The 22,071-nt window shown below is 38.1% G+C and overlaps 1 protein-coding gene across 21 annotated transcripts in view; it reads left to right on the top strand.

The window, feature by feature from the left end:
• NRF1 (nuclear respiratory factor 1) overlaps positions 1-22,071 on the top strand; it is a 135,054-nt gene that overhangs the window by 70,504 nt on the left and 42,479 nt on the right. For all 21 annotated transcript variants that reach the window (XM_072764076.1, XM_072764079.1, XM_072764071.1 and 18 more), the window contains 4 exons: positions 1,096-1,236; positions 17,077-17,235; positions 18,046-18,243; positions 19,019-19,120. In XM_072764076.1, the coding sequence (XP_072620177.1) occupies positions 1,096-1,236; positions 17,077-17,235; positions 18,046-18,243; positions 19,019-19,120 (600 nt within the window). The remainder of the gene's footprint in view (positions 1-1,095; positions 1,237-17,076; positions 17,236-18,045; positions 18,244-19,018; positions 19,121-22,071) is intronic.

The following is a 22,071-nucleotide window of genomic DNA, read 5'->3' as shown; positions in this document are numbered from 1 at the left end:
AGAAAACCAAAAAAATAAAAAATAAAAATAATAAAAATTTTTAAAAAACCTAGGACTTGAATATTGTCGTAATTTCTGGGAAACCTCTTTTCTTTTCCCTTTATTTCTAAGATAATGGCTTGAGCCCTGAAAGCAAGTTAATTTCCTATCCCATCTTGTTATATTTCTATAATTCCATGTCTTCTTTGTCATCTCTCAATGTGTCCTTACCCCCCTGTGTATTCTTGTGAGGGAATGAATGCATTATTGGTGATTGTAGGATCCTGTGTCTGCCTACCCTTTCTACTCATCATGGAAGAATGTGTGCATGTACAAATGTGCTGCTGTTAAGTTCTCTGTCTTTGGGGAGATCTTTCACTGGTAGTGGAAGGGAAGGAGTCAGAACAATGGTATCTGGTTTAGACCTGGGCATGCCAGAGCTACAGAGACATCATGGGTTTGAAGTTTACCACTCACCAGGGAGTACCAGAAAGGAGGGAGGGCTTGACCTGTGGGGCTCTCTCTGACCCTGGGCCTTGCTGATAGTGACACCTTTGACAGGTAGCTCCAGTATACACCACTTGTTTTCCCCTCTGAAGCCTTTCAGCTGAGCCTCTCAATCACTTGAATCACCTGTTGGGTAGTCTGGCCTTGCAGGAAAGTAGTGGCAGTTTCAGATAGGTTGCTTAGAGTTTTAGAGACAAAAGTCCTTGGTGATCTGGAAAATGATTTTAGTGATGAACTACCACAGCTAGGTTTTATCAAATGGCCTGAGAAACAGAATAAAGAACGCCATTCCTATTAGACATGGAACAGGTAATAGGGCTGGCGTTGAATGAGAAAATGTGACTTTAAGAAGCAGTATTTCTGTAAAACCTTTCCCACTGGCTCCTTTCTACTGTTATTACCTGCAATTTCATCATCTTTTCACTTAATTCTGTATAGTATGATGTCTTTGGGGCCAGCGGGTGTTTTTACCTGCTAGTTGTAGAAGTGTTTGCTCCTAGGGCTCTGCTATGGTTGAGGGAGCCAGCCCCACCCACTCTCCGGTTGCTTGGCACCAACCCTCCCTGGTTGCTGGGCATCTTGTTTACTCCTGCCCTTAATTCCCTGCAGGTGCGTAAGTACAAGAGCATGATCCTGGAAGACCTGGAGTCTGCCCTGGCAGAACACGCCCCCGCGCCACAGGAGGTTAACTCAGAGCTGCCACCTCTCACCATCGATGGAATTCCAGTCTCTGTGGACAAAATGACCCAGGTAAGGGGTGGAAAGTGAGGAGGAGACAGAAAGACAAGTGGCCCGGGTGTGGGCGGGCCTCTGGTCACACTTCTTAGTTTTGTGCTCAGTGATGCCAGTGGAGAGAGAGCCGAGCTTGAGTCTGACAGTGAGGTGGTAGCAGCCTTGGGGAAGAGAATGTAGTGTCAGAAGAATGCTCCCACCCGAGAGTGTGGATGTGGTCTCCTCCTTGGTTCACAGTTCTTTCCTTTCACTTGGGCCATTGGGTTAGATAAAGAAGCTTATAGTCTGGAATTGGTTTGGACAGGTGGCTGTTAGGATTTTGATGAATCACCATCAAGCAGGGCAAGTAAATGTAGTCTTTTGGGCTGAGTTGCTCCTCTATGTAAATTCCGAATACCACCACACTATCGTCAAGGAAGGTTCCCCTCTCTGGGAAGTAAGAACAGAACACTCAGAAGGACATCCCCCTGAGTCATTGCTTCTCCTCTTGTTTTGACAAGGAAGTCAAGATGTACTTAGTGTGAGAAATCAGCATTCCTGAGGAGTTTTGCTGAGGTGGTCCATTTTAAATAGCTTTGAAAGTAACAGCTTGATCAAGATCAAATGCCTTTTTTATAACATATTTTCCTGCCCTATTTCTTTATTAATGTAATCCTCTCTTGGTAAATCCAGTTGTGAGTTTTCTTTCCTGATCTTATTCAGTCTTCCAGCAGCATTTAGCACAGTTGATTATTCCTTCCTTCTTTTTTTTTTTTTTTAAAGATTTTGTTTACTTATTCATGAGAGACACAGAGAGAGGCAGAGACACAGGCAGAGGGAGAAGCAGGCTCCATGCAGGGAGCCTGACATGGGACTAGATCCCTGGTCCCCAGGATCACGCCCTGGGCTGAAGGCAGCGCTAAACTGCTGAGCCACCCAGGCTGCCCTAGCTTCATTCTTTAAACTCGCCCTCAGTCACTGTGCTCTGGCCACACTGGCCCTCTTTTTATCACACTCCAAGCCCATTCTTTTGCTTTTACTGTTTTCTCTGCCTGAAACATTGTTCTCCCAGATCGTTACATGCTTAACCTTATCTTATTCAAAGTCTGGCTCAGACATTACCTCCTAAGACCAGCCTTTCCTGATTATCCCATCTAATGGCGCTTCTCCTTGCTACCAAGTCACTGCCGAATGCGTCCCCCTATCCTACTGTCTTGGTAACACTGTTTGCTACCTGAAATTATCTTATTCATGAACATTTATACTTGTCTGTGATCTATCTCTCCAGCTAGAATTTGAGAGCAGGAATTTAGTTTCCATTCTTTACTGCTGTCTACTACAGCTCCTGGCACCTAAATAACCTTTGAATTTTAAATAATAGTATCTGTTCAGTAAATGACCTAAGATTCAGAGTAAAATGAATCCAGCATGGTAGGTACTTGGATTGTAAGTCTTCCAAGTGGATGTTCATTGGCTGCAGACACTGATGCTGCTACTCAGGGGGTAACGCTTTTTTTCCTGCTGAATCTGAGCTTGCAGCTTAGCCTAAAGCCATATAATATTTTATAAAGCTAAATTGTGATCTTTTGCTTATTGGATTCATAGATCTTTCTCTGGACATTTGAAGAATATCTAAATAATGGTTCAAAAGGAAAGCATTTTTAAAAATTTTTTTTTAATTTTTATTTATTTATGATAGTCACAGAGAGAGAGAGAGAGAGAGAGAGAGAGAGGCAGAGACACAGACAGAGGGAGAAGCAGGCTCCATGCACCGGGAGCCCGACATGGGATTCGATCCCGGGTCTCCAGGATCGCGCCCTGGGCCAAAGGCAGGCGCCAAACCGCTGCGCCACCCAGGGATCCCCAAAAGGAAAGCATTAACTAAACTTTTTTCCTGTCACTTCATACCTATTATTCTGTCCTTAGGACCATTCTGACTAATTAAAGAAAACATAAGATGATTTTTTTTACCTGATTGATGTAAAGAATTTATACCTCAGATATAAGGTAGATAAAACGTTAACTAAACTTATGGTTAAGAATACTATGAGAGGCATTATGCCCTCTACCGTGATGGGCTTTTTTTTCCTTTGTCACATTTGAAACTTTTGTTTTCTATTCTTGTGAAATACACACTTGGGAGAGCTTTGTCTAATGATCCCAGGGAAGTTAGTACTGAAATCAGGGATCAGACTCAGAGGTACTTTGTTGGGAGCATGCACATTCTTTATCATCCTACATTCCATCCTTTCCCTTCTCATCACAGATCATGACTAAAAAGTAATATGCAACAAATAAAACAAACAGATGGTGAGGAGGAGTGAGAGCAGGGTGTTGAAAACCCCAGCTCCTAACTGGATGGTAATTTCTGCGTATTTGGATCCTGGATTTTGCCCTCTGGATCTTTTTTTTTTTTTTTTAATTATTAATGTGAGCCAGTTACCTTTTTTTTTTTTTTTCTAATTGATACCAAAACCTTTCATGATTAATGATAGTAAAAACAGGGTATTATTTCAAACTAAACCTAGGTAGGAGAGGGAATGGGAATACAAGCATTTTAACACAGTGTCAGTAGAAATGCTCAGTGGTATTATTTTTCCAGAAAGCTGGGTGACAGTGCATATCAAAATTTAACATATGAAAAAAAACAACAAAATTTAACATATGTATGTCATGCCCTCCAGGTGAGCAAAGATATATGTTCATGGCATTGTTTATAATAGAAAAATCTGGGAACAAAGTACTTGAATAAGTTAGAGTAGTGATGTTTAGAATTTATATGAAAAAACAGGAGCTCCCAAACTAGACTAGAAATTTACTATTCAGGGAAATATTAGACACCAAAAATGCTGACGTTTTCTCTATTGCAGTGGGATAGAGAGTTCCAGTAGTTTTTAACTGCTTGTAAAATAACATTACATATGTTCTCTAATTTGCTTTGTTTAATACTTTGTTTAGTGCTTTATTTTTTGTTTGTTTAGGAGAGGGCTAGATTTTTTCCCCCAGGGAATACATAATTGAGTTAATCAATTTCATTTGTTTAGAACGTGCACAAAAAACTTGTCTCTGTGTGTTGTGTGTATGTAAAACTTACTGTAAAACCAAAATATTAACAGTGATTATCTGTACATGGTGGCATTATGAGTGATTTTCACTTTCTTTGTCTAATAAGCATAAATAGAAACACAAAAATATTTTTATATTTAAATTTGAATTTTTCTTTCTTTCTTTCTTTTTTTTTTTTTAAGATTTTATGTACTTATTTTAGAGAGAGAGAGCATGAGCATGAGGATAGGGGCAGAGGGAGAAGCAGGGTCCCCACTGAGCAGGGAGCCGAATGCAGGGCTCAATCCCAGGACCATGAGCCAAAGGCAGATGATTAGATGACTGAGCTACCCAGATGCCCCTAAATTTGATTTTTTTAAAGTACAAGTTTGTTGAACTTTAGATGAAGTTGTCAACAACTCTTTTTTCTTTCTCTTATTTTTCTCATATAGCTACTATGTTTTGGGAGACACACTACTAGGTTTTTATAGGAGTATCTCATTTAATCCTTGTCCTCCAGAGTACATATATAATTTCTATTTCATAGTCAAGGAAGCAGAACTCATATATGGTTGATTGATAACCATAAAGGATGAGGAAATTTAATTGGATACCAATTCTAGAATCCAGACCATATGGGTAATTCATGACTTCCTTGAAGTGTTAAATTCCAGAATTATAAAGGTGCATTGTAACAGAGATGGACTTGGGTTAACTAGACAACTCTATTAGTCATCTTATCTGCACTGAATGCTGTGGAGATGAATAATGTTTATATTGATGATCCAGACTGACAAATATAATTCTATATGCAATCCTAAGATGAGTACTCAATCATCTAAAGAGTAAATTGTATTCAATATTGTTCTAATGTTATGGGTTGGTTCCATTATTATCTACAAATTTGAAAGTTAGCCTGGTTTATTAGAGTTGGAAGGTCTAGTCTCTAGTCCCATTCCTACCACATAGAGCCCGGGTTCCCAGTTTTATCTGAAAGTGAGAATAATATATGCCCTCCTACTTTATGGAGTCAAAGAAATTAAAAATAAGGTATTATATGGGAAAGTGCTTTGAAAATGAATACATCACACAAAGATAGTATTATCAATTACTTATACTAACTGTATATATTACCTATATTAACTTTTGAGTGACCTGAACATTACCATTTCTCACCCATTTTTCACTTACAGAAAGTTAGTGGACCTGGAATTTTTATTTGGCTAAGCAATGAAGTGGGACAATACAGGTGATCATATATTTAAAATTGAGCCATAAAGAGAGGAAGCAATTTATGAGGCAAATTAGTGACAAACAAATGGAATTAAATGATGAAGTCCATATTGCCAGTGTTTTCTTTCTCTCTCCCTCTCTCTGTCTCTTTCTGTAAAATTATATTATGATCATCACTCAGGTTGAGGAGTATTTTAACTAATCTACACTAAACATTTACTGTTTTAAAGAAATTTCTTGTTTTATCAAAATTGTCTCCTACACAAATTGAAATTACATATGATAGAATATCTTAAGTTCTGTGTGAACTAATGCTCTGGTTCTTTTAGGAAGCAGCTCTGTAGTTTTGTTTTTTGTTATTTTTTAATTTATTTTTGGTTTTGGTATGAGTATGATGCCATGTTAGTAAATAGAATATTTACATAAACATTTACTTAAAAATAGAAACTATTATAACCCTGTCTTGATCCCGTTAAAGTCTTAGTGTGTATGTGTGCGTTTGTGTGTGATAAAAAACACATAGCTCTGTAATATTTTTAGTGCTAAAATGAAAACTTGCATTTCTAGGGACCTTTGAGAAAAGTGTCTAGGGGAATGCCCTGATGGTTCAGTGGTTGAGTGTCTTCTTTCGGCTCAGGGGGTGATCCTGGGGTTCTGGGATCGAGTTCCACATCGGGCCCCCCACAGGGAGCCTGCTTCTCCTTCTGCCTATGTCTCTGCCTCTCTGTGTCTTTCATGAATAAATAAATAAAATATTTTCAAAAAGAAAAAAAGAATAGTGGCTAGAACTTATCCCATATCTGCCTGCCTACTGGCATAAGAGTTGAAGGAGGTTGAGATAAGGCTTAGCAGAAGAAATCATTAATTTAGTGTAGATTCTGCAATGAAATAATGAAGCATCTTTTTCAGAGATTTTGGAAGCCAGGTTTGCAAAATTTTATAGGATACTTCAGACCAGAAACCAAAGCTAAATCATGCTTCTCAAACTTGAGGGTGCGTAAGAATTACTTGAGAGTCTTGTCATTTAAATGCAGACTGTGTCTTGAGTGGGGACCTGAGATTATGGCTTCTAGCAAGCTCCCAGGTGATGCCAATGCTGCTGCTAATTCCCAGACTACACTTTGAAATTAGGAATTACGTTGTTGCTTGAAGAGTTTTTAAGCAATTATTATGATTTTGCTCGTGGGAAATCAGTTCTACTCTTTAACCACATTGGAATCTAGTCGGATTGTCTTTTTCTTGGGAGGCTATAAATCTTTTGGAATTTGTCTTAGAAGAGATCCACGCAAAGATTATAATATAGAAGAAGCATCTCTGGAAAGACCAGTCCAGCATTATTGTTTAAAATTCAGTCCTTTTTGAGACAAAGAAGGGCATTCATAATGATAATGGGGTCAAATCAGAATAACAACTGACACCATAGAAATAAAAAGGATTATAAGAGCATACTGTAAAAAATTATATGCCAGTAAATTGGACAACCTAGAAAAAAAGTGGTAAATTCCTAGAACATACACTCTTCCAAAACTGAAACAGAAAGAAATAGAAAATCTGAACAGACCAGTTATTAGTAATGAAATTGAATTATAATAATAATAAAAAAATTTTCCAGGGCACCTGGCTAACTCAGTCAAAGAGCATGTGGCTCTTACTCTCAGGGTCCTGAGTTCCACCCCATATTGGGTGTGGAGATTACTTGAATAAATAAAAAGTTTGAAAAATAATGAACAAATAAAGCAAAACAAACAGAAAAAACCTTCCAACGAGCAAGTCTAAGACCAGATGGCTTCACAGGTGAATTCTACCAAACATTTAAAGAAGAGTTGATACCTGTTCTTTTCATACTATCCCAAAAAATAGAGGAAGAAAAGAAATTGTCAAATTCCTTCTATGAGGGCAGCATTACCATGATGTCAAAACCGGAAAAGGACACTACAAAAAAGAAAACTACAGGCCAATATTTCTGATGCACGTAAGTGCAAAAATCCTCAACAAAACATTAGCAAACTGAATTTAACAAGACATTTAAGAAAAAAATCTTTCACCATGATCAAATGGGATCTGTTCCAGGGTTGCAAGAGCAGTCCAGTATTCACAAGTCAATCAGTGCGATACTTCACATTAACAAGAGGAGGTTAGAAATCATATGACTATCTCATGAGATGCAGAAAAAAATTTTGACAAAATACAACATCCATTCATGATAAAAACTCTCAGCAAATATTTTTTAGAGGGAGCATACCAACATAATAAAGGCCATCTATGAAAAGCTCACAACTAACATCATATTCAGTGGTGAAAAACTGAGAACTTGGGACACCTGGGTGGCTCAGTGGTTTGGCACCTGCCTTCGACCCAGGGTGTGATCTTGGAGACCCGGGATCGAGTCCCGCGTCGGGCTCCCTGCATGGAGACTGCTTCTCTCTCTCTCTGCCTGTGTCTCTGCCTCTCTCTCTGTATCTCTCATGAATAAATAAATAAATTTTTAAAAGATTTTATTTATTTATTCATGAGAGACACAGAAAGAGGGGCAGAGACACAGGCAGAGAGAGAAGCAGGCTCCATGCAGGGAGCCCGACGCGGGACTCGATCCTGGGTCTCCAGGATCACGCCCTGGGCTGCAGGCGGCACTAAACTGCTGCACCACCGGGCCTGCTCCAAGTAAATAAAATCTTAAAAAAAAAAAGACTGAGAACTTTTCCTCTAAGATCAGGAACAAAGATGTCCACTGTCACCATTTTTATTCAGCATAGTACTAGAAGTCTTAGCCACAGCAGTCAGACAAGAAATAAATGGCATCCAGATTGGTAAGGAAGGAGTAAAACTGTCATCATCTGCAGATAACATCATACTATATGTAGAAATGCTAAATACTCCACCAAATAATTATTAGAACTGATAAATGGATTCAGTAAAGTTGTAGGACACAAAACTGATATACAGAAATTTGTTGCATTCCTATATGCTAATAACAAAGTAGCAGAAAGAGAAAGGAAAACAATTATATTTACTATTGTACCAAAAAAGAATAAAATACTTAGAAATAAACTTAATCGAGGAGGTGAAAGACCTATACTCTGAAAACTGTAAGATATTGATGAAAGAAATTGAAGACAATACAAATAAATGGAAAGACATTCTGTGCTCATGGATTGGAAGAATTACTATCGTTAAGGGGTGCTTGGCTGGCTTATTCGGTAGAGCATGCAACTCTTAATCTCAGAGCTATGAGTTCCAGCCCCATATTGGGTGTGGAGCCTACTTAAAATTTATTAATAAATGAATGAATGAATATCATTAAAATTTCCATACTATCCAAAAACAATCTACAGATTCAGTACCATCCTTATCAAAAATCCAATAGCATTTTTCATAGAATTAGAACAAATAATCTGTATGGAATCACCAAAGACCCCAAATAGCTAAAGCAATCTTGAGAAAGAAGAACAAAAATGGAAGTATCACAACCCCAGATTTCAAGAGAGACTACAAAGCTATAGTAATCAAAACAGTCTGGAACAGTATAAAAATAGGCACAGAGACCAACAGAACAGAATAAAGAGCCCAGAAATAAACCCATTTTATGGCCAGTTAATCTGTGACCACAGAAACAAGAATATACAATGGAGAAAAGACACTCTTCAAAAATGGTGCTGGGAAAACTGGACAACTACGTGCAAAAGAATTAAACTAGACCACTTTCTTTCACCATACATAAAAATAAAGCTCAAAATGGATTAAAGACCTAAACATGAGACCTGAAACCATAAAACTCTTGGAAGAAAATTAGGCAGTGATCTCTTGGACATTGCCTTTGCAACATATTTGTGGATATGTCTTTTTAGGCCAGGGAAACAAAGCAAAAATAAACTATTGGGACTATACCAGAATAAAAATATTTTGCACAACAAAGGAAACCATCAACTAAACAAAAAGGCAGCCTACTAAATGTGAGGAAATATTTGCAAATGATATATCTATTAAGGGGTTAATATCCAAAATATATAAAGAAGCTATACAACTCAACACCAAAACAAAACAAAACAAAACAAAAAACAATGTAATTAAAAAATGGACAGAGGATCTGAATAGATGTTTTTCCAAAGAAGACATACAGATAACAGACACCCCTAAAACTCTTAAATACAGAGCACAATACAAAGAGTAGGTGAGTAGGGGGATGGGTGCCATAGATAAAGGGGATTAAGAGATATAAACTTCTAGTTATAAAATAAGCCATGGAGGGAGCACCTGGGCACTTTACTAATATAAAGTGGTTGAGCATCTGTCTTTGGCTCAGGTCATGATCCTGGGTCCTAGGATCGAGTCCCTCATCAGGCTTTCCCAGGGAACCTGCTTCTCCCCCTGCCTGTGTCTTTGCCTCTCTCTCTCTGTGTTTCTCCTGAATAAGTAAATCCTTAAGATAGGTAGGTAGGTAGGTAGGTAAGTAGATAGATAAAAGTAAGTCACAGAGATGAAACAACATAAGGAATATAGTCAATAATGTTGTGATAACATTGTATGGTGACATAGGTGACTACAGTTATTTTGGTGAGCACAGAATTGTCAAACCAGTATGTTATACACCTGGAACTAATATAAATATTCTATAGTAATTACACTTCTAAAAAAAAAATCTGCTACTTTTTCCTTTGTCCCTTCCCTTTCCTCACCTGAACTTACCGTCCTCCTCTTACTCTCACTGGAGCAATCTTTGTTGCTTTAATATTCCCTTGGGTGATGATGCAATAGGGTAGTAATTCCTCACCAGTTTTTAGGAAAAACCTTCAGAAACATTCAGCACAGTGATTGCTTCATTAGAAGGAAGTTATTCACAGGGTTTGACCCATTTTACTTAGAAAATATTAATCAGTTGTCTTTTAGGTTTTTTGAATGTTGTTTTGCAAAAGCATAGGTCCGGCCTCTTCTACCCAAAGAGTAGAAACATTATGCTAACTGAAATAAGCCAAACACAAATGACAAATCTTGTGTGCGATTCCACTTACATGACATATCTAAAATAGGCAAATTCATAGAGGCAGAAAAGAGTAGAATTTACAATGGGCAGAAGAGGAGTAGAAATGAAGAGTTATTGCTTAATGCATACAGAGTTTCTGTTTGGGATGGTGATGAATACGTTCTGGAAGTAGTAGCGATGATTGTACGGCACTGTGAATGTACTTAATGCTACTGAATTGTACATATTAAAACCATAATTTATGTTATGTATATTTTATGACAAAAAAATTAGTAGAGTGGTCTTCAAACTTGACCACATAGTAAAATCACCTGGAGAATTTAAAATCATAGTGCCCATACTGCAGACCAATTAAATCAGAATCTTTGGGGATGAGATCCAGCATGTACAGCATTTAAACTCCCCAGGGGATTACAATGTGCAGCCAACTTTGAAAACCACTGTTGTAGATAATAGTTCCAAACTGTTTCTCCTTACTGTAATGTCAAAACTTATGTACAAAGTAGGCTTTTCCTACCGTCTAAAATTATCAAAAAATGTTTATATGATGCCATTCCACATTTTGTAAATATTAGGTAGGCAGGATGAGATTAAGACAATAACAAAATTATTACTAACAAAAATACTGAATTCTTAAGTAGAACATAACATATTTTGAGTAGAGTAAAAGAATAATGATATATTTAAAAATGCTAATAAAAGGGAATAGACATAGAAATTCCATATGCAGGATATAACTAGAGAAAAATATTTGCAAATTATATGGCAAAGTAGTAATACCCAGAATAGAAATTTCCTTCAGTTTAATAAGAAAGAGATATTAGAAAAATAAGCAAAGCATTCTGAACAGTTCAGAAGAAGAAAAATAATCAGTAAACATACAAAAAGATTCTCAACCTCACTAGTAATGAAAAAGTAATTACCATTTCCCCCACATTTGATTAGTCAAAATAAGAAAGGTGAGTAATAAAAAATTTGAGGGAGGTTTTGAAAGAAGGAGTATTGTTTTGTACTGTTGATGGGAATGGGATTGGCAGACTTTTTGGAAGACAATTTGGCAGTGTCTATTGAAATGTTAAATGCAAGGGCGCCAGAATGGCTCCATTGGTCAAACGTCTAACTCTTGATCTCAGCTCAGGTCTTAATCTCAGGGTCACAAGTTCAAGCCCCAAGTTGGGCTCCACATTGGGTGTGGAGCCTACTTTAAAAACAAAAAATAAATGTATATGCCTTCTAACCAGCAGTTTCACTTTGCTGCTAGAGAAACACCCATACCTGTGGACAAAGAGACATTTTACAAGCATTGTAAATAACCTAGATGTTTATCAGCAGGCGAATGGTTAAATAAAATGGAAAAAACCTCTATCATGGATACTAGAGAACTACTTTTTTAAAATTAGGTTATTCTAGTTGCAGTACCATGAGAAGGTCTCTGTGACAATATGTTGAGTGGAAAAATTAAGTTGTAGGAAAATATGTACAATATATAATTTATGTTTTCTTTCATCACATAAAACTGTGCTTTTCCATCATATATTCATGTAAATGCATAGAATTTGGCCAATAAGGAAGAACATTCTGGCTGCTGATATGTGACTGGTTTGGGGAAGATGGATGGAAAAGAGGACTTTAGATTTTTGTACAAAAGAGTATGGCTGGGATGAGATAGCAGAAACGGACTGATTTAGACTCTTTCAAAGGGAAGGTACAAATTTAAAAGCAGTTTGATGAAAGTGAAAGAGACAGTCTGGTAGGTTGATGGGGTGTGGAGAGTTAGAAAGCAGAGGGTTTGGCTTGAGAGAATCTCAAAACGAGTGATTTCATTGACATATATTCTCTGAAGTTCTCTTTCCTTCCAGACTTGTTCTTCCCATGTTTCTATGGGAGTATGTTTTATGGGGGAATGAAATTAAAAGAAGCCAGTGTTTCTGCTGATGCTGCCAGGGAGTGGGATGTAGGATTGGCATTTCTAATAAGGAAAATCACTCTCATTGTCTCTATGAACAGAGGTCAGTGGTGGAAATCATTTAATTAGTGAGCAAAAGGGATCCCTGGGTGGCGCAGAGGTTTAGCGCCTGCCTTTGACCCAGGGCACAATCCTGGAGACCCGGGATCGAATCCCACATCAGGCTCCCGGTGCATGGAGCCTGCTTCCCCCTCTGCCTATGTCTCTGCCTCTCTCTCTCTCTCTGTGTGACTATCATAAATAAATAAAAATTTTATAAAAAAGAAAAAAAATAGCAAAAATGTCATTTTGCTTTTGCTTTCTAATACCCTTTATATATCCATCTGAATGTAATTGAATCTGTTGACCTGGAAGATCATAACTTTAAATTAAAATAATGAAGCCACAATATGAAAATTCTACAGTTTTCCTTCTCTGCCGCATTCCTGTTTCCCTGTAGGTTCTAGAAAGCATCACCTGCCAACACAACTTGATTTCAGCAGCCTTCTATTAAAATTAATTATGTATACTCTCATCTTTTCAGTAAAGGGGGAGTTGACAAACGTTTTGGTTTGAGAGGCCTTTTCTTGGTAACTGAATCAAATTAGACACCAGGGCCTCAAAAATCCTAGACTTGGGTACAAGTGGAGCAAAGATAGAATGAGAAAAGATGGGCATTTGGGAATGTACAAGGATTATGCATTGTTGAACAGCAAAGAATTTACAAGTGGACAATTTCTAACATAGTAAATTATTTCATTGTGGCTAGATTAAGCTTTTTAGAATTTCAGAAAATCTTTTTAAAAACCATCTGTGATTTCTACATAATCTTTACTTTTGATTGCCACTGGCAGGAATTTGATACCATTTTTCTTTGCTGATGTGCCCGGAATGAGTGGGACTTTCTACTCTTTGCAGGTTTGGGGTGAGTTTACTGACCAAGCAGGACACTTTAAGCCCATATATAACCCTAAATCAGAATGAGAGGCTGGGAAAGCTTGTTACGGCCCAATTAAAGGACAGCCTGAGAGGGTAGGCTTTACCTTTGCTGATCCTGTTGATTGTCTCCTCTGGGTATTAAAGACAAACCTTCCTTAACAAGCACATTGAGTAGCTTGGGTTTCCAAAACTCTCCAGGACCAGTAATTAATCCAACTGGTAATAAGAGCACAGTGCTGAATTCTGGAAAGACATCATTTAACTCTTTCTATACTGCATAGTTCATTTTCCCTTATTGATAGTCCCTTTTGCCTGAGCACTGTTTATTTGGGACAGTATAAAGTAACAGTCTGGTGGAAAATCGTCCCTTTCAGTGAAGTCATATCATGTCTATGCATTTAAAAGCAAAGAATGGTCTTCATCCCCCAAATGTACAGACTTGAAAAGTGAACTTTTATAGTAGAAAGTGCTTTTTACCTCTTGTTTTGGTATGGGGGCAAATTACACAGTGGATAATTAGTAAAACATTAAAATCTGCCTGTGAGTTAGAACTTGTATACCAGCAGTTAAATTTCACTCTGGTCTCATCTTTTAACTTTTGATGGAGTTTTTGCCTGTGGATGCAACCTTCTCCATATATTGTTTGTCTTTCCTACTCTCTTCTTCCCAGGACTATGAGACATTTCCCATCCAGAGATTCCCAGCACATGGAACATCTCTGACAGGCTGCCTAGTTCTAGTTCTCTCTTCTTATTATGGTTACACTTGAGTCCCATTTTCTGATGATTTCTATTAGAAACTGCTTGTACACATTTTTTTAAATGCCCCCAAATCCCATAGAACAAATCACCTAAATCATCTCTACATTGGAGTGTTTTGGTAACAGCTTCCTTCTTCAAGGCATTGAATTGACCTCAATGGTTACTTTTTTTTTTTTTTTAAGATTTTATTTATTTATTCATGAGAGACAGAGAGAGACAGAGAGGCAAAGACACAGGCAGAGGAAGAAGCAGGGAGCCTGACGTGGGACTCAATCCCGGGTCTCCAGGATCAGGCCTTGGACCCAAGGCAGGCGCTAAACCCCTGAGCCACCTGGGCTGCCCAGTCACTTTTTGATTCTAGCATTCTCTGTCTTATCTTCAACCAGGTTTACACAGATACATATAAACTCACTCTTCTACCTCCTTCTGCCTTTTTCACTATGCCCACCTTGAAAAACTAAGGATAAATGTCTTCCAGTACATCACGGTGTGTTTAGTAGTAGAAAGCCATTTTAGAACATTGGCTTTTTCTCTGAATTTGAGTAAAGTGCTGCTGACTGGAATCATGATAGTGAAACTGCTGTTAATTCAATGCAGTTATGTGTGTGTATGTCCCCACTATCTCTCATCCTTTGAGTTGACCCTATACACTTGTCATTATCATTTTGCAGTTGAGAACATTAAGATTCAGAGGGAGCCGGGGTTCTGAGCCAACTCTCTGAGTCCAGAGCTTATGTTCTTATTGACTGACTGACAGACAACAAGCTGACTCAGGAGGTAATGAAAGAGACATTTCATGAAGAATGTGGGATTTGCTGGGCAATAAGAAGCGAGTATTGGCATTAGAATGGTAGCTTGAGAATGTGGGGCTCTACTAGCAGAGACTAAGACTGAAAAGACAGGTGGTTGGAGAAAAGGCAGAGGAGGGTTTAAAGTGAGTAGGCTGGTACTGTGCCTACACTTCCCATAACCTGTGAGTCCTTGAAACCCAGTGAAAGCCTGATGTGAGAGAGCCTGAAAGTAAAACAGGATGGAAGGTGTCCTCACCAGGTGCCAGGGTGACCCAGAGCTGAGGAATGTGGGAAATGATGCAAATGTGGTGGGGGATCAGAAGCTGAAAGTCATCAGAATTAGAGAATGTATGTGCTTCCAGGTGAGATTTGAGCAGACTCTTTCAGCCAAGTGTTTTTTGAGTTCTTTCTGAACACTGTAGTCTTATGTTAATTTAGAGCTGTTGAGCTTTATTTCATTATCACCAGACTCTGCTAGGTATGGATATAAAGAACTCTCCTTTTGGAGAGTGTTAATGGGATTAAAAGAAAAGAGAGACTTGTGAAAGTATGTGGTGTTGGTTTATTTTGCATCTGAAAAAGCCATTGTTTTTTTCTCCCTTGAAGAAATGCAAATATTGTGTGTGAGGAGGATTAAGCCTTTTCCTTCCCTCTGTATCTGAGGCAAGAAAAAGACACACTCCCAGGAAAGCAGGATAAAGGGGAAAATGACTTTGAGATGCACTTTCTTAAAATAACTGAAGGAGTGACCTCATGAGCCAGCTGATAGCCTGGGTTTGCAAATGGATACGTTTCTATTAGCCTGCTGCTTGATGCTGCAAAGCCAAATATATACGGAGTGTATTATATCATATCCTGTAAGCAGGAGACTGTCTGGGAGAGGCAGGCTTAGGGAGGTGAGATGGCAGGCTCAGCGCAAGGATTAATGATGGATATACAGTCAACCAGAGCTCTTCTCATTAGGGAAGCTTTACTGATTTGGGTTCATGATTCCCTATTATATAATAATTGATATCAGCTTCTGGTAAAATAATATTCAAATAAGAACAACCAATATTTCAATAGGCTCTCGAATATAAAAGTGGTGTTGCACTCATTCTCTCATTAATACTTAAGCATTCCCATTTCTGTTTTATTCTTTTTTTTCTTTTATTGTTACAAGCCCATGTCCTTGGGTCTGACTCATTGCTAAAATTGTCTTCTCCTTTTGGTCTTAAGCTGTAGAGGCAGTGTGGACATGTCCTTAGTTAGAGGATGCTGCTTTTCTCCTGAGTGTTGCAGAGGTTAAAAGGAAAGCAGTAGGTCCAGGGAGGAACATTATAACTTGATAAACTGCTTCTCTTGCCAAAAATCATTGTCAGCAATTAAGAATATTCACAAAGTAAGCTCCCCTTCTCATCCAACATACACACTCAATGTGGTTCCTGTGCCAGGAGATAAAGAATGGCAGTTGTCTCTGGTTTAACACCTGTTTGGTCTGGATTCGATTTGTAAAATAGATCTGAATGAAGTCCATAATGAGCGTAAGATCACATCTGCTTCACTCCATGTGTGTGTCAGACTCACAGACATTGGCCTAGCGTACCAGGAACTTTCTGGAAAAACTTTAGGGTTATTTCCCTTTTTATTAAGTAAAGCCTATTTCCCATTTGTAGCCAACCACTTTCCTGAATGCTCTTATTGTTTATGGTAGTTTTTCATTGGATTCTCCGGGGTTTCGCAGATGCATAATCATATCCTCTACAAATAATGATGTTATCCTCACTTCTTATTTCTCTTATCTAATTGCCCTGGTTACTTCCTCCAGAACAGTGTTGAAAATGCATTGCTTTTGTTTGACACCTTAAATGCATGGGAAGCTGTAGAAGGGAAATGAGGGAAATAGCATCCATAGTATCTTAGGCAGAAATCAAACTTGGGGGCAGCTATTCTTGATCTTCTAGGAACAAGTCTATGAAACATAGCTTAAGGTATACCTTACCAACATATGTATAATTCTCAGCCACCCGTGGAACTATGGTAACCTGTGGAGAACAATGGGTTCTCATCAGTTACATCTTGGAATTCTCTGCGACCCTCCAGGAAGGCTCTCTGTTTTATTATCTTAGTAATTCTAAGATAATAAAAGACATGGGCACATTGCAGATATTTTTCATGACCTCTGATGACCACACTCTTGTCTTCTAGGCCCAGCTTCGGGCATTTATTCCAGAGATGCTCAAGTACTCCACAGGTCGGGGGAAACCAGGCTGGGGCAAAGAAAGCTGCAAGCCCATCTGGTGGCCTGAAGATATCCCATGGGCAAATGTCCGGAGCGACGTCCGCACAGAAGAGCAAAAGCAGAGGGTGAGAGTTCTCAGACCTGAGTAGTTTGTTGCTTTTCCACTCTGAATCAACTACAGTTTTGGAGGTTCCACATCTTATTATAAAAAGTCTAGAAACATATGTGTGAAAGTCAAACCTGTCTCCCAAAAGAAGTTTGATATTCTTTGATTTGTAGTCGTTCTCATTCATCATTTCATCATTGTAAAGACTTGGGGCGAGTCCATGAATTTACACTTCTCTCTGCCTCGTTGCCTTTTGGAGCAGTTTTAATATTATGAGGTACTTGGAAAAACTGAAGAAACTTCAAGAAAAAAGTATCACTTTGAAGACTTAGAAATGTCCTTATTCCTGGTTGTGAGAACCACTGTTGAAAAATATAGAATTAAAAAGATGTGAAGTTGGCTAAGTCTGCTGATAATGACACTTCTTTTTAAAAACATCGATTCAACTAGTTGTCATCCCTTGCTTTTTCTGCATATTTGTTTTTTAGTTAGCTTGGAAGTTTATTTAGAATCTTAATATATAATTTTTGACAAAAGAGTAACCTCCTTTTGTGAGAAGTTTAAGAGTTAGTCTCAGGTTAGAATGGGATATAAAACTCAAAAGCTGAACCAGAGTTTGGTTAGGAAGGAGACGAGTGGGAAATCTTTGGTGTTTGATGCTGAGTTTCTCTGTGCCACAGTCAGTCTACAGGAAATAACCCTGAGGGAGCTTATTCTGTACAGTTTTAGTCTGGTTTGATAAATAAGCGGCTGCTTATTCCATAGTGAGGCTGAATGGCCAACATTCTTTGTGACTTTTTAATGTGCTTTTTTGGTCTTTTGGTGACAGGTTTCATGGACCCAGGCACTACGGACCATAGTTAAAAATTGTTATAAACAGCACGGGCGGGAGGACCTTTTGTATGCTTTCGAAGATCAGCAAACACAAACACAGGCCACAACCACACACAGTATAGCCCATCTTGTACCATCACAGACTGTAGTCCAGACCTTTAGTAACCCTGATGGCACTGTCTCACTTATCCAGGTGAGTAAACCTGTGATTATCAGATTGTAGTTGCAAGGTGGATCAGTGGGCACTTCACTCCAGACTGAAGAGTTTTTGTCATTCAAACTCTTACTTAACTTTTCATAGCTCTCCAAGGTCTTTCTATCTGAAATTGATTTTTTTTTTATAAAGATTTTATTTATTCATGAGAGAGAGAGAGAGGCAGAGACACAGGCAGAGGGAGAAGCAGGCTCCATGCAGGGAGCTCGACATGGGACTCAATCCCTGGTCTCCAGGATCACGCCCTGGGCTGAAGGCGGCACTAAACCGCTCAGCCACACGGGCTGCCCTGAAATTTATTTTTGAATACTATTTTAAATTGTTTGCAATTTGTTAAATACAGTGCTATTGATACCTTTTTTTGGACATTTCCAAGACAAAGCACTAGAAAAATGGCTCCTTTTGTACCATTTGATTCTGTCAGGAACCTGGAGCTAGTCCTTCTGAATGACCTCTTCTGAGGTAAAACACAATTTGTTGGAGCCTCTAAAATTCAGATTGAGGTGAAAGTAGAAAGTCAGTTGGCTGATACTAGGTACTGGTGGTGAAACATGATAGCTTCTGATACTGATTTATTTGGTTGAAATAAAATTCTGAAACTCATGTAAGTATCTAAGATATGATTCATTTCACACTACAAAGCATGCTAATCATTATCTGTGCTGAATTTGGGATTAAATGAATCTTAATCTATGATTAAAGGAGGTAGAAGAATCCACCACTGATGCTTATCACTCTCTGTGTTTTTCTTTAGGTTGGCACAGGGGCAACAGTAGCCACATTGGCTGATGCTTCAGAATTGCCAACCACAGTCACTGTTGCCCAAGTGAATTATTCAGCAGTGGCTGATGGAGAGGTAAGAAAGAGGATTTGGTCTGCATCTACTTAAATACTTAAATGTATAGGTGAGGGAGTAGTTAGGGTCCACAAGATAAAAAGACCAAGTAGCAACACATCTGTAGCATTATTTTATTTAAGCTTATTAAAACATCAGACCAAGATAGTTGCAAAGTATCTTATGCTGTGTATATTAATTGTCGTAATTGAAATTCATAGATCTCTATGATTCAGACCTATCAGAAACTTAAAATTTTACATTTACAATATAGCATTTTATATAATACACAATAAAAAAAAGATTATCCATGTAATACTTTTATGCTGTAAACCTCAAAGGTTTTATTAAAACAATTAGATCATGAAGACTGGAACTGACTAAAGAATTCTTTGGAGGGACAAAAATATTTGTAAACCAGTAGATGTTTTACATTTTAAATATGCCTTTGAAAAGACTTAATGAGAAAATTGTTCTCTACCAAAATCAAGATAATTATGGAATGTTAACCTAAAGGTAGCTAACTTTAATTGAGTACTTGGTAAGCAGTCAGCCCTGTTAAGAATGGGTTCTGTTATCATCTTCACTTTATAGATGAGAAAACTGAAACATGTAGAGGTTAGATGACTTGCCCAAAATCATGGACTAAGTGTTGAAGCTGAGGAATGGATTTAGAAAAATGTTGTCCAGGCTCTGAGCTCTGAGCCATCCGTGAAGTTCAGGAAAGGCTTCAGTAAGGCTCCGTGGACTTTTCCCCCAAATGTACCAGTGTGGTATACCCCTGAAGTTTAAAAAAATAGCTAACAAATGTCAAAGAGCAGCATTAGAAATACAATTAAACATATTATCTCACCCTTGTTCACAACCATGGAGCATTCTACTCTGAACACCAGAAAGTCATTTTTGTTTGTGCAACTCAGGAAAGGGAGAGAGCTGAGAAAGGTCTCATGGCTAGTGAGATGAAGAGAAACACAGCCAGGCTCCCCAGTCAGCAGCAGGAAGGGAGCCCCTGCCATGCTGCAATGATGCATTAGATGTGTGGAGTGGATTTACATGGGAAATCTGCTCTCAAGAAGCTTCTCCTGTCTGGTGGGGGAGAGGAGTGTACATAAATGAACTCTGGTCCATTCTACAGGAGATGCTGCAAAGTGGTCTGTGCCTTCAGGAGAGAATGTTTCCAGCTAGGGAGTCTGAGAAGGTTTGGGAGGCAGGAGCAGCATTTGGTTTTGCAGTATAGAGAGGTAACAGTCAAGAGGATATTTACTTTTATAAGTATATAAATGTCACGTAGGAGTATGGATTAGCTGACAGAAAAATTCATTAGTCCTCAAACACTAGAACTGGGGGACACTCCTTGAAGTGTGAAAGAGATAGAAAAGACAGTGGTAGGTACATTCACGAGATTTGTTATTCTTTGACTTCATCAGTTATCAACCATATCTACCTACTGAATATTTACTGGTACTACTTAAAGAAAGCAACTCTGTTTCTTAAACACTTCCCTAGAGACTAATTTTTTGAAGCCCATTTTACTAAATAACTTCATGTGTATGGTGGTAATTAACATATTTAAAAGTTCACAGAAAAGTATGAAATTTTTTTTTAAATCTCTGACTTATCTATGGCTTTTAAGCATGTCATGTTTAAGGCATCTATTGTAGGAGTGGGTGAATGACAAAGAGCCAACTGTTAAATACCCCAATTCAGTCAGATGGGGGAAAAAATGTAATTCTTTGCATACTTCCATTGAAACAAAAATGGTATAAAGAGAAGCAGCACAGGTTATCTCAGAAAGTAACAAAATGTTTTCAATTTCATAGTGTGATTTATTTGCCTTCTCATTTCTCCTAGATGTTGACATGGTTAGCATCTCAGTTTTGAGCTGTAAGAACTGGAATTACTCAAAATATCTCACTGCTTAGGGCAGATAAGACCACATCAAGTCAATGAAACATTGCATCAGATGACTCAGTAGAAACATCTTGTCTTGTAGTTAGCATCTTTTCTTCCAAGGAACACAAAGTACTTTACAAAAATAAATATCTATACTCTTAGAAGTTGTGAGGTCATTTTGTTATCATAACCTTGCCAGTGAGAGCTCTTACAATTAGACCACACTGCCTTCAACTAAGTTACACGTAGTTACAGAACCACTGGGGTCTGTCCCTTCTGGTAATACGTGGTATCCCAAATTTGTTTGAGTACTCTATGTGCTGAGAACAACCAATAATTTAAGTATAGTTGACCCTTAAACAATGTGAGAGTTAGGGGCACAGACCCCCATGCAGTCAAATTCATATATAACTTTTTGACTCCCTAAAAACTTAACTACTAATAGCCAAGTATTGACCAGAAGCCTTACTAATAACAGTCAACTAGCATAAGGAAAACATGTATATAGTACTATATCCATTGAAAAAAAAAATCCTCTTATAAATGGACCCACACAGTTCAAACCTGTGTTGTTCAAGGGTTGACTGTATTTACAAAGAAACAAAAAAGAAACCTTAGGCAGCTTAAAACTAAGTAAGGACATAATAAATTGCATAGACATTTAGAAATGAACAAGGAAATAGGGGTGCCTGGCTGGCTCAGTGGGAAGAGCGTGCAACTGTTGCTCTCAGGATTGTGAGTTTGAGTCCCATGTTGGGTAAAGAGATTTCTTAAATAAATGAACAAATCTTAAAAAAAAAAGAGTCTTTTGGGGCACCTGGCTGGCTCAGGTTGGTTGAAAGAGCATGTGACTCTTGACCTCAGGGTCATGAATTCAGGCCCCACACTGGGTGTGGAACCTACTTAAAAAAAGTGAACAAGGAAAGAATTTCAAAATAATTTGACATAAACTACATTGATTTCAAAATATTTATACAATTTCAGTTTTGATGGCGTATTTACCAATGCAAATGGATTTGAGAATTTATTCTGTTACGTAATAAGACCACCAATTAGTAGTGGTGATATTAATTGCATTT

The sequence above is a fragment of the Vulpes vulpes genome, chromosome 7 (assembly GCF_048418805.1).
Source record: "Vulpes vulpes isolate BD-2025 chromosome 7, VulVul3, whole genome shotgun sequence".
NCBI classification, from domain to species: Eukaryota; Metazoa; Chordata; class Mammalia; order Carnivora; family Canidae; genus Vulpes; species Vulpes vulpes.
The sequence above is the reverse complement of the archived record's forward strand: the minus strand, read 5'-3'. Positions and strand labels throughout refer to the sequence as shown.